This window comes from Nannospalax galili, unplaced genomic scaffold, assembly GCF_000622305.1.
Source record: "Nannospalax galili isolate Female #2095 unplaced genomic scaffold, S.galili_v1.0 scaffold589, whole genome shotgun sequence".
NCBI lineage: Eukaryota > Metazoa > Chordata > Mammalia > Rodentia > Spalacidae > Nannospalax > Nannospalax galili.
Genome location: NW_008360324.1, coordinates 6,213,430 through 6,224,831, shown reverse-complemented (window position 1 = coordinate 6,224,831; position 11,402 = coordinate 6,213,430). Strand labels below are relative to the sequence as shown.

General features: G+C 47.5%; 3 protein-coding genes across 6 annotated transcripts in view; 2 read left to right on the top strand and 1 right to left on the bottom strand.

Moving 5' to 3' along the window:
• Foxm1 (forkhead box M1) overlaps positions 1 to 1,288 on the bottom strand; it is a 17,099-nt gene extending 15,811 nt beyond the window's left edge. For all 3 annotated transcript variants that reach the window (XM_017796156.2, XM_017796157.2, XM_017796158.2), the window contains exon 1: positions 1,148 to 1,288. The gene's annotated coding sequence lies outside the window, so the exon portion shown is untranslated. The remainder of the gene's footprint in view (positions 1 to 1,147) is intronic.
• Positions 1,289 to 1,309: 21 nt separating this feature from the next.
• On the top strand, positions 1,310 to 7,326 carry Rhno1 (RAD9-HUS1-RAD1 interacting nuclear orphan 1). Of its 2 annotated transcripts, none has more exons than XM_008825485.3 (3): positions 1,310 to 1,440; positions 4,367 to 4,618; positions 6,105 to 7,326. In XM_008825485.3, exons 2-3 carry the CDS (start codon positions 4,451 to 4,453, stop codon positions 6,648 to 6,650), a joined length of 714 nt encoding a protein of 237 aa, XP_008823707.1. In that variant the 5' UTR covers positions 1,310 to 1,440; positions 4,367 to 4,450; the 3' UTR covers positions 6,651 to 7,326. The 2 variants fall into 2 exon arrangements, with proteins under 2 accessions (XP_008823707.1, XP_017651680.1); XM_017796191.2 differs by having other exon boundaries at positions 1,354 to 1,440; positions 4,348 to 4,618.
• Positions 7,327 to 7,937: 611 nt separating this feature from the next.
• The window catches only part of Tulp3 (TUB like protein 3), a 53,125-nt gene continuing 49,660 nt past the window's right edge, over positions 7,938 to 11,402 (top strand). The window contains exon 1 of the mRNA XM_008825484.3: positions 7,938 to 8,069. Coding sequence (XP_008823706.1) covers positions 8,029 to 8,069 — 41 coding nt within the window. The 5' untranslated portion in view covers positions 7,938 to 8,028. The remainder of the gene's footprint in view (positions 8,070 to 11,402) is intronic.

The window sequence follows — 11,402 nt, the reverse complement described above, 5'->3', positions numbered from 1 at the left end:
CGTTACAGTCCTTCATCAAAGAGAAGTCAAGGCAAGAATTGGGGTACAAGAACTGAAGCAGAGACCATGGAGGAATGCTACTGACTGGCTCACTTTTCCTGGCCTGCTCAGCTAACCCCCACCCCCCTTTTTTTTTTGGTCTTTTTGAGACAGGATCTCCCTGCAGCCCCAGCTGTCCTGGAACTCACTATGTAGACCAGGCTGGCCTTGAACTCACAGAGATCCGCTTGCCTCTGCCTCCCAAGTGCTGGGATAAAAGGCGCGCGCCACCATGCCCGGCCCCCTTCTTTCTATTTTTTAAAAAAGCACTTCATACATTTCTATAGATCGACAGAATAACGGATCAGTAAGTTAACACCTGTCATTCTATTTTGAGGTCCTTTAAGAAACAGAGAAACCAGCTGTCTCTTTTTTTTAGGACATCTGCCAAAATGGAATTGCTCTTTTTTGACCTTTGCCAGCTGCTTTGAGTTCTCGGGTCCTTTCCACTCTATGGCTTCCTTTCCTTTATACTTAGTTTTCTATACCTTCAAATCTTAGTTTTCATTTTGCCTCAAGTTGCATTCTCCTCTCACCATCACTGTTTCCCTTTTTTCCTATGGCATATTTCTCTCAATGTTTTCATGCCACCTTGACCAGCCTCTTCCTAATATTGCCAATACTCTCTAGCCCCAGGTCGTTTCAGGGGTGACTCCTCTGATCTCCTTCTGCACACTGACCAGGGAAATCTTGCAACCTTCTTGCCAACCATGACATGGCTGCAAAAGAGCATGGTGGAGGCAGGGCTGTCTGCAGGTGAGAGCTCCTTGGAGGCGGGGAGGGTATGTGTGCAGTTGCAGATATCTGACTCAATGCAACCCGCACTCAGAAGGCAGGCCACTCTGTCCACTCCATCCCGGAGGCGGAGGAAGGGTGCAGAGGCCACCCTGGCAGGGAAAGTCCAGGGCTGCTTGGAGAGTGAAGCACGAAAACGGAGGCCAGGAGGCGGGATACGTCCCGGCTCCTTCCCGGGGGTCCCCAACTTCCCCTCGCGCCCGGCGCCCGGCTTCCCGACGCGCTGTCCGCAGCACCCGCAGGCCTGGCGGAGGCGGCATCAAGCCCTTCCCGCTGGCCCGGTGCGGGGCCTCCCCTGCTGCATCCTACTCACCTCACACGGCGGTGCGGCCGCGCTGCTCCACACGAGGCCGAGCCAGGCCCGGGCGGCAGGTCCCGGCGGGGCGGCCGGGGTGGGATCCCGGGGGCTCCCGGGCCGGGCCGGGCCGGGGGTGGGTCCCGCAGCGCCGCTTTCAGTTTGTTCCGCTGTTTGAAATTGGCGCCGGCGGAGCGTTGCGGTCACGTGACGGCACGTCACCGATCTGCGCCAGCTTGTCTCCGCGTTCCGGCCTCGAACGCTCACTCGGAGCCCTGCGAGGAGCGGCGGAGGTCGCGGCCCACTGGCGGGTAAGGGGGGCCGGAAGGCTCGAGGGGCGGCGGGCGCGGCGTGGGGACGCAGGGAAGTGTGGGACGGCGGCCGCTAGGCCTGCTCGGTCGTCGGGCCTGCTCGGTCGTCCTTCCTTCAGCGGCCTCTGGAAAGGCCCGCGTTAGTTCACTTCCTTCCGGGGGACCGCCCGCCACTGAGCCCGTTGAGCTACCCACTTGCCACTCCCTGGGCCCAGACCAGACCTGGCTCTCGGGGCTGCGTGGGAACCGGCTCGATTCTCCGTCACCATCACCAGATCTGCACGCACGTGCCTACGTCCCGCCTCGGCTCTAATACACCCGATCGCCTGCCTCCTCATAGGCCCAGCCTTTGGGTAGACAGCACTGCACTTAACGTATTTTGTTAAGGAATTAAAGTGGCAGACAGAGTTTGACCTTCCCCTGAGCTTACAGTCAGATGGGGGAGAGGAAGCGCAGTTATCTTCCCAAAATGAGATAAGTAGAATTCTATCTATTACAGGGACAAGTTAGAGGCCGGTGATTTTTGTTTGATTGAGACAGGGACCCAGCATGTATGTAGAATTCTCCATTCTCCGGCCTCCGTCTTCGGAGTAGCTGGGCTCCCAGGCTGGCAGCGACACTTTGAATTTTAGGATGAGAGATCTTAGGACCGAGTGTAAGATCTGGTGCCCTTTAGTAAGCAAAAGGGAAGGAAAACCCTTGAAGAAGACAGAAAATGTACCCAACGGCCGCCTGGCAGGAGGAGGCCTGGTGAGCACAAGCTGAGGGATTTGGACCAAGACATGAGAGTGTGGTATGAGTCTGAGAAAGCAGGCCTTTTGGCCGTGCTGAGTTATGTCCTTACCAGTAAGGAAAGGAAAACTGATGGTAGGCACGTGGCACATACCTGAAATCCTGAGTCAAGGAGGATCTCAAGTTACAGACAGTCTGGGCTACCTAGTGAGAACCCCCGCCCCCCAAAAAGTTTGAGGGCAGTGCCGTTCCATGGGCTTGGGTCCTATGTTCTACCAGACTGAATAAAAATGGATGTGTATAATATATATGTATATATGCATATATATACATACACACACACACATATATATATATATCCAAAATAAGTCCTTAAGTTGCTTTTGTTGGGGTAATTTATAACAGCAACAGAAAAAGGAACTAATTCAGAGAAGTATGCCTGCAATCCCAGCACTATGGAGGCCACATAATGAGTTTGAGGCCAGCCTAGGCTACATAGAGACCCTGTCTCAAAAGCCGATATAATTATTTAAAAGAGGGCTGGGATGTAGCAAAGTGGTACAGTTCCTGACTATCATATGGTGAGGCCCTAGGTTCAATGCAAAAAACCAAAAACTGTATCTTCAAAATCATTCAAGGATAGAGGAAATTGATAGGTATAGATGGGTCAGAATTGATCATAGGTTTATGGTTGTTGGAGGTGAGTGATGAGTACATGGCTCATATCACTCAGTTGACTGCTGTTTATATTCCACAGTATCTGAGGTGGATTTTTTTTTTTTTTAAATCAAACCAGACAGAACTCACATGTAATCACATCTTTATATTTGGAAATCTTCAATGACTACTACTCTATTCAGGCTCAAATCCAAACTCATTAGGCCTTACCTGGTTTTCCTGACCTAATGTTGACACCATGTCTAATCATTATTATTTTGCAAATTCATCTTTTTAGGTGGGGTGTGATGGTATAAGCTTTAATCCCAGCACTCAGGAGGCAGAGGACAGCTGGTCTACATAGAGAGTTCCAGGCTAGTGAGGGTTACATTGTGAGACCCTGTCTCAAAACAACACCTTCCCCCCAAAACCTTTATTTGTTAGCTAGATATTCACAGCCTCACAGATACTGACATTGTATGTGTGATGGGATGATGCGATATACATGCCACAGGACATGAGTGGAGTTAAGAGAATAACTCTGTGGAGTCTGTTTTCAACTTCCACCACATGTGGGTTCCAGGGGCCAGGCTCAGGTTGCTGGTTTGTGAGGCAAGTGCTTTTACTGCTGAGCTATCTTGCCAGCCCGCCCCTGCATCTTTTCATACCCTGAGCTTGTAATTTCCTGAATTCCCAAAACATCTTTTTTTGTTTTCTTTTTATTGATTAATTTACTTAGCTGATCTCACAGTAGCTGAGGATGATCTTGAGCTGGACTTCCTGCCTGCCTCCCTTCCTAAATGCTGGGATTACAGGCATGCAACACCAAGCCCAGCTTGGTCTGATTTCTTTTTTTTGAGACAAGGTCTCCCATGTGTAGCCCAAGCTAGCCTTGTAATCCTGGTCTTCCTGCCTCAGTCTCTGAGTGCTAGGATAACAGGCATACTCCCCCATGCCCAGCTGTAAGGCCATCTCCGAATGTGCTGTTCCTCAGGTTGGAGTGTCCTTCCTGCTCTTCTGCTTCTCCCAGCTCTTCCCTTTACAATTAGGTGTCTTCCTGTCGAGAAAACTTGCCCTGAGGTGAAGAGAAACATCCTGTATTATATTGAGTTGTAATGGTGTTTCCTTCTGCTGAGCTCTCTTTTCCTTCCGTCCTTTCTTTTTTTGCTTTTCATTTTTTCTTTTTTGCATTGCTGGGGATTAAACCTAAGACTTTGCACATTTTAGGTAAGTGTTGTACTACTAACCTCAGCTCCTCAAAAACAGGGACCTCTATCATTACAGATATTTAGGACTCAGTAAGTGCTTGTTGAATAGTAGTTCATTCCCAGCACTCAGTGGGCACTTACTGTGAGTCCAGCAGGTATCCATGGAATGGGTGTTATCAAATATTGAATAGTGTATTTTTGCTGTATAGAAAACTGTGTTAACCTTGAGGTCTGAATGGTAGTTTTTGGTAGAATTGGCTAGGCTGGTGTATTGAAGAGCTGGGAGAATCACCTGAATAATTTTCTCCAGCTTTTTTTCTTCTCTGCAGGCATGGTTTGCAATTGGTGCCTGTCCCAGCCCCAGAAGGAAACCTGCATCATGTGTTTACTAACTGCTCTTCATTTACCTATTGATGCCGCCCAAGAAACGATGCTGCCAACGGTATCAGAGGCCCCAGCTGATATTCTACCAACAGCCACTGGAGGGCCCCAAACACCATTGTGAATCTCCACAGCGGCCCATGACCCGCCCTCTACAGGTGCCCAGCAAGCCCATTGACAAGGGCACTATCATTTCCTGGGTAGGTCTTGAGATTCTTTGACCTTTACCCTGTTAAACTTTTCTTGAAATAGGCCCTCTAAAGAATAAGATTCATGAGCCAGGTGTGGTGGTGCATGCCTTTAATCCCAGCACTATGGAGGCAGAGGTAGGCAGATCTCTGTAAGATGGAGGCCAACCTGGTCTACATAGTGAGTTCCAGGCCAGCTGGGGCTATAGGGAGACCCAGTCTCAAAAAAACAAAACTAAGTTAAAAAAAAAAAAAAAAAAAAAAAAAAAAAAAGGGTTAGATGAAGTTAGTCTTCCTCATTTTCCTCTGAAAAAGTTCCGTGTAATGTTTCACTACACAGTAGCTGGGTGAGGAAGCCAGAAAAATGACACATAAAAAAATGAGATTGTTTCCTAAAATTCATATGAAAAGTAGAGTACTTAGCTAGCTAGTACTACTCTACTGTCAAGGGAACTGAATGGGGCAGATGACGACAGAGAATGGCATGGTAATCCTAGTATTTGGGAACTTGAGGCAGAATGATCTCAAATTAAGACCAGCCTGGACTACATGAAGACTGACTAATTGTCATATGCTAGATCCCATTTCTGAGCATGACTTCACTTCCTATCCTGCAGCAGCCATTCACTATTTACCGAGGACCAAGTTCTTACCAGGCACACTGCTTGGTGCTGGGAAATTGCTGGCGAATAAGACTGTTGGTTCTTGCCTTCATGAGGTTTTTTTTTGTTTGTTTAGCTGTGGAGATTGAACTGTTGAGCATGCTGAGCATGCCTCTACCACTGAGCTATACTAGTCCTGCCCTCATGAAGTTTAGAGATACAGTTAACAGGTCATTAGCAGTATAGTATATGATATGAAAGATGCATTGTCTCCTTCCTCCAAAGCAACCTGAATGCCAAACAGATTGAATAACTTGCCCAAAGTTCATGTCTTATTATTTTTCCATTAGATAGCTTTTGTCTGTTATTATAGTGAGTCCCTACTTCAGATTCTGGATAAGAATTAAAGAGGATTGGGACTGGAAAGATGGCTTAGCAGTTGAGAGCACTGGCTACACTTGCAGAAGACCCATTACCCACATGGCAGCTAACAACTATCCCTAGGTGACCTCATGCCCTCTTCTGGCCTCCATGGGCATTGCATGCATGTAGTACACCAATGTACATGTAAACACTCATACACATAAAAAAATAAAAATTAGGGCTGGAGAGATGGCTCCACAGTTAAGAGCACTGACTGCTTTTGCAGAAGACCTGGGTTCTATTCTCAGCATCCACATGGCATCTAACACCCATCCGTAACTCCAGTTCCAGGGGATCCAACGCCTTCTGACCTCAACATGGGTATTCTTACATACGTGCAGGAATACATCCATACACACAAAATTAATAAATAAAATTAAAAAATAAAAATTAAAGAGTCTATCTATTGAATGTAGGTTCTGTAGTACTTGGTATTGGGCTCACCTCACTGTTTTGGGGTTTTGGATTCATAGGTATCACCTCAATTTGATGTAACAGTAGAAAGCCAGTTTCCAGCACACCGGAAACATCACCACCGAGACCAGGCAAGACAATCAACTCGAAAATCTGCCTGCAAGTTTCCACGCCTAATGTTTGAGAGTCCACAGTCTTCCAACTCAGAGACATTGGCGATATCCTTAAACAGAGAGAGCCCCCATCACTTAGAAAAGGACAATCCCAGAAGGCCTTTAGTCCCAGTGCTCAGTCCCCCAAACTGTGGGGAACTGTCCATGTACACATCTCAAAGCTTGCCTCATGAGTTCATTCCACCTGATATCCAGACCCCGGGCTCTTCTGTGAGAGAAGATCCCATTTCCCCAGATCAGAGGGAAAACAGTCTTCCAAGCTTCATTCTTGCTGGAGCTCCTGACAGCCCAGAACCTGGGCCTGTTCTGGTTAAAGACACCCCTGAAGAGGAGTATGGGCTAAAGGTCACATGGAGAAGAAGAAGTCAGCTGTTTGCCTACCTTAAGGAGAAAGGGAAGCTGAGTAGAAGCCAGTTCCTTGTGAAGATCTGACTACATTTCACACGCCTCATCAGCAGTCTCAAAAGTTGCTGATTTTCACTTTCTAGCTCGTAAGAGTATATTGAAAGAATAAAATATAACAATCAGTAGAAAAAAATTTAGCTAGAGGCCTAGAATTATAAGGGATCTCAATTTCTAGATTTGCTTAAGACACCTTTGTATTAGAAGTAGTTGAATTTGGTGCCATGAATTGTACATATTTTTGTGTTAATACCTGTTTAAAATATCTTGTACTGTTTCAAATGTAGCAAAAGTCTTTAGAGAGCTCTGCGTTAGTAAGGCAGTACTGTTGTCCACCTATAAGAGGTCTTCAGTCATTCATCTTTTGCCTTAAACCAATTCATCCCACATTTTTCAGTACTAATTGTAAGGCTTGGTGGCAGCTTCCTCCAGGACCTGATGGACAAAAATAAAGTGAACTCTGATTTTTTTATGGTTGATAGGGACCTCTACAACTTTGGCTTATCTGCCAAAAGGGCAGCCAGCCCAGTGTTGGCAAATATAGTGGAGTGGGGGGAGGCACAGCGGACAGGTGACTCTTAGGTTTATATTTTGAGGTTTTGTTTACAGTGGGAGAAATCTGCCAATGTTAAGTGGTGGGAAAATGGATTCTTACAGCAACTGTTAAACTATGTGTAAATAAAGTGGAAGAATAGTTCTTGTGTAATTAATGGTAAAATGCTGCTTCTGTCAAGTGTCTCAGTGCTCCTTTTACTCAGACAAATAGTATCTCAACTCTCATGTAGCTTCCAACTCCAGCTGGACGCCCTTTACAGAGGTGAGAGGTTTTTTTTTTTTTTTTAGGTTCTGGATTCAAAACCAATCTGGCAACTTCCGTATGGGATAAGGATGTCTGAAGCCATTCCTTGAAAGGCTGCTCTGTCCGGCTTTGGGCGAGTCTGTGGAACAGTCTGCGGATGATCTAAAAGCCTGGGCGGGAGTAGCGGAGGTTGAAGGGCTCGTCGCCTGGGGGAGGCCCGGGAGGCCCCGGACGACATACCCTGGCAGCGGCCTGGGTGGTCTCGGTGCAACTGCCGGATTCGCTGAGTCGCTTCGTGGGTGGCAGCGAAGCAGCTGGGAACGCTTCCGGCAATGCAGCGGTCGGCCCCTTCCTCAGCCTGAGGCGCTCTGGCGGACCCAGCCTTGGCGCCGCATACCCGCCTGGGCGCACGCGCCTTGGCCTCCCAGCACCTCCCGCCCGGGGTGACGCCGTGAGCCAATGAGAGGAGAGCGGCAGGCACCTGGCCCAATGGGCGTCGGCGACAGTACGGGGAGTGGTTGTCAGGGGGCGGGGCCGGGCCACGGTCCAGACTCGCCAGCCTAGCCGCTGAGTCTCCCTGTCTGGACGCGGGTGCCAGCTGCCGGGCGGATGGAGGCGACGCGCTGCGGGATCGGAGCCCGCGGGGAGAGGTCAGCGGGCGGCTGGGCGGCTGGGCGGAGGGCGAGGCCCCAGGCTGGGTGGCCGTGGTCGGGGCCGGGTAGCCAAGGACTCGCGGCGGGCGAGCCTATGTGTGCAGAGGAAGGCGCTGTGCATTCCGCGCGGCCAACGCTGTCTGTGCAGTTTGTGCTTGAAGACTTTTGAAGTTTTCTCCCTTGTACCAGCTCGTCCGGCCTTCCCGGGGCTTCGGGTTTCCCTCGTTGCAGTGCGTTAGCCCTTCTCCGTGTGCGCTCCTGTGTAGTGTCACAACTGAGCTGGGAAGAGTTCTCTCCAGGGACTCTCAGGAAGGTTGTGGGTGATGGTTAATCGGTTCCAAGGCGGTTGCTTTTGGCAGGCAGTGCGGAATTCTGGAACGGAGTCCCAGGCTGAAAATGCAAAACTGTTTCTCTCTCTCTCTCTCTCTCTCTCTCTCTCTCTCTCTCTCTCTCTCTCATATTTATTGAACAGCACATCAGTCAGGATATGATAAAGGAATTTTATCTTAAAGAATTTATTAATTTTTTATATGTATGAGTGTTTTTGCCTGCATATAAGTGTACCTCTCCCTCCCCCTCCCCCGTCTCGTCCCTCTGCGTTCCGTGAGTTCCCTTACTCTGGATGGTCTGTCTTTAGATTGTTCCAGATCCCTTGTTTGTGCCCGTTTCTGCCGAGATACCCTCTTTTTGCCTCGCCCTGGGAAAGCAAATGGGCTGAAATCTCAGCTTGTTCATTTCTCTGTAGTTGGTTAACGAAAAGTTAATGGGAAGCCCTGTGAAATCATTGACTCAAAACTTGGGCATTGTCTGAGGATTGAAATCATGCATGCCAACTGTATTCGTATTCTCTAGTACATTACCTCAGCAAACAAAGATCTGGCGTGTAAGGATCTAGTCCGATATTAAAACTAGTGTTTAACCAGTTTGAAGCCATTTTTTAAAAAGTTACAAAGGCGTTGGAGTAGAACTCCCGTACTCCTACCCCCACCTCAATCTTCTCATGCAAACTAGGCCATTCTCAAACTTGCTATTAAGGATGACTGATCCTCCTGCCTGTCTCCCAAGTGTTGGACTATTCTTTCATTAAGCAAATTCTATTTGGGTGATAGATGACTGCACTTTGAAATTTGTTTCCTTTCCTTTTTTTCCCCCCTTGAAGAAAAACAAAGTTTGCAAGTATAAGTTTGAAAGAGGTGGGGTGAATGAAGTTAGTATTCAGCATCTCTGGTGGAGGCAATTTTTTTTTTTTTAATTTCCTGAACCTAAAGCTTAAAGGTATAATTTTAGCCCCCTCCCCTTTTTCTTCCAAAGAAACCTACTCTTTAATTTTCACTTTTGACATCAAAGGGGAATGTGTGAGTCACTAAATGTTTTTCCTGCCCTAAGTAGTTAGTGAAACTTTTGTCACTGTTTAACTCTTTGTTGGTAAAAGGGAATGGATGTCTTGATTTTTCTGCCTTCATTATGCCCCACCACCACCACCCCAGACAAAATCTTTCAATATGGTCCAGGCCAGCCTCAGGCCTACTATATAGACCAGGCTGATCACAAACTGGAAATCCTCCTGCCTCAGTCTCCTAAGTGCTGGGATTTATGAGCATATACCACTAAGCCTGGTATGTACTTTATGCTAGTTTTTTTGGAGGGTTTTGTTTGGTTTCTTTTTGTTTTTTTTAAGATGGTCTTATAGAACTCAGGCTGACCTTGAACTCCTGACCTTCCTGTTTCCACCGTCCAATTGCTGGGCTTACAGGTGTGCAACACTGTGCCCAGCCTTACATAATGCACTTTGTGTTATGTGTGTGTGTGTGTGTGTGTGTGTGTGTGAATGGTACTGAAGATTGAACCCAGGGCTTTAAAATGCTAAATAAGTGCTCTCCCTGAGCTATAATTGAATCTGTACTTAATTTTTAAAAAACTTTCTCATTAAAATAGTTATTATTATTATTATTGTGCATGTGGGCATGTGCATGTGCAGGTCAGAGGATAACTGTTGCGTCTGTTCTCTCCTTCCACCTTTGCATGGGTTTTGGGACTGGAACTCAGGTTTGTGTGTGTGCTGGATAGCTTTAGTGTCAATTTGACACACCTGGGTTGAGGGAACCTCAATTGGGAAATTTCCTTTATTGGACTAGCCTGTGGCCATGTCTGAGGGGCATCTTCTTGATGAGTGATGTGGGAGGGCCCAGCCCACTGTGGGTAGTGCCACCCCTGGGCAGGTGGGCCTGTGTTGCATAAGAAAGCAGGCTGAGCAGGGGCCAGGGTAGCTAGCCAGTAAGCAGCATTCCTCCATGGCCTGTGCTCCAGTTCCTGCCTCCAGGTTCCTGCCCTGAGTTCCTACCTTGGGCTCCCTGATGAACTGCATCCTGGGAGATGTAAGCTGAATAAACCCTTTCCTCCCCAAGTTGGTAGTGGTCAGAGTGTTTTGTCACAGTAATGAAGAAACAAACCAGGACAGCGGGGTAGCTTCTGTGCTAATATATTTTTGGTGAAGCACATGAATATAGCTGTGTGGATAACACCTAACTTTTAAGTTTCCTGTGACTTTTTTTTTTTCCTTTGAATTATGTGCCTGTTTGTTTTAAGCATAGGCAGATTTCTTTTCAACAGAATAGAAAGCTGTAAACAAACTTCAAATGTCTTTTCCTCTGAAATACGCAGTGAAAATTGGAGATGGGATTTGAAACCACGCTCAGGACCTTTGTTGAGGCTAGGTAATTTATCCTGTCAATGGCTTAGACTCTGACCTTCTGTTAGTGGTACAGGAGTTGGGGAATAGAACTCTGGGCTAAAGCACGTGCCTGGCATTTTTGAAGGCCCTTGGTTTGGTCTCTAGCAGTACATACATGTAAATACATTTGTTAGTGATATAGAATTGAAGGTATGTTATGACCTCGTGATCTAGAATTGCCTAAGACATTCCTGGTCTGCCCAGTTTGGTTGTGCATGTTGTACCTCATCCACTGGACCCCAAAAAGACCACCAAAGACCCAACACACCAAAATGCAAAAGCAAAGGTTTATGGTTTATTCAGGCTTAAGCTCGGGCTCTCAGACCTCACCAACTCAACGGATCCATGCTGAGAGCCCAGAGTAAGGGAGAGTGGAGCCTTTTATAGGTTTCAAACAAAGAGAGGTGCCCAGTTTGGTGGTGCATGTTGTACCTCATCCACTGGACCCCAAAAAGACCACCAAAGACCCAACACACCAAAATGCAAAAGCAAAGGTTTATGGTTTATTCAGGCTTAAGCTCGGGCTCTCAGACCTCACCAACTCAACGGATCCATGCTGAGAGCCCAGAGTAAGGGAGAGTGGAGCCTTTTATAGGTTT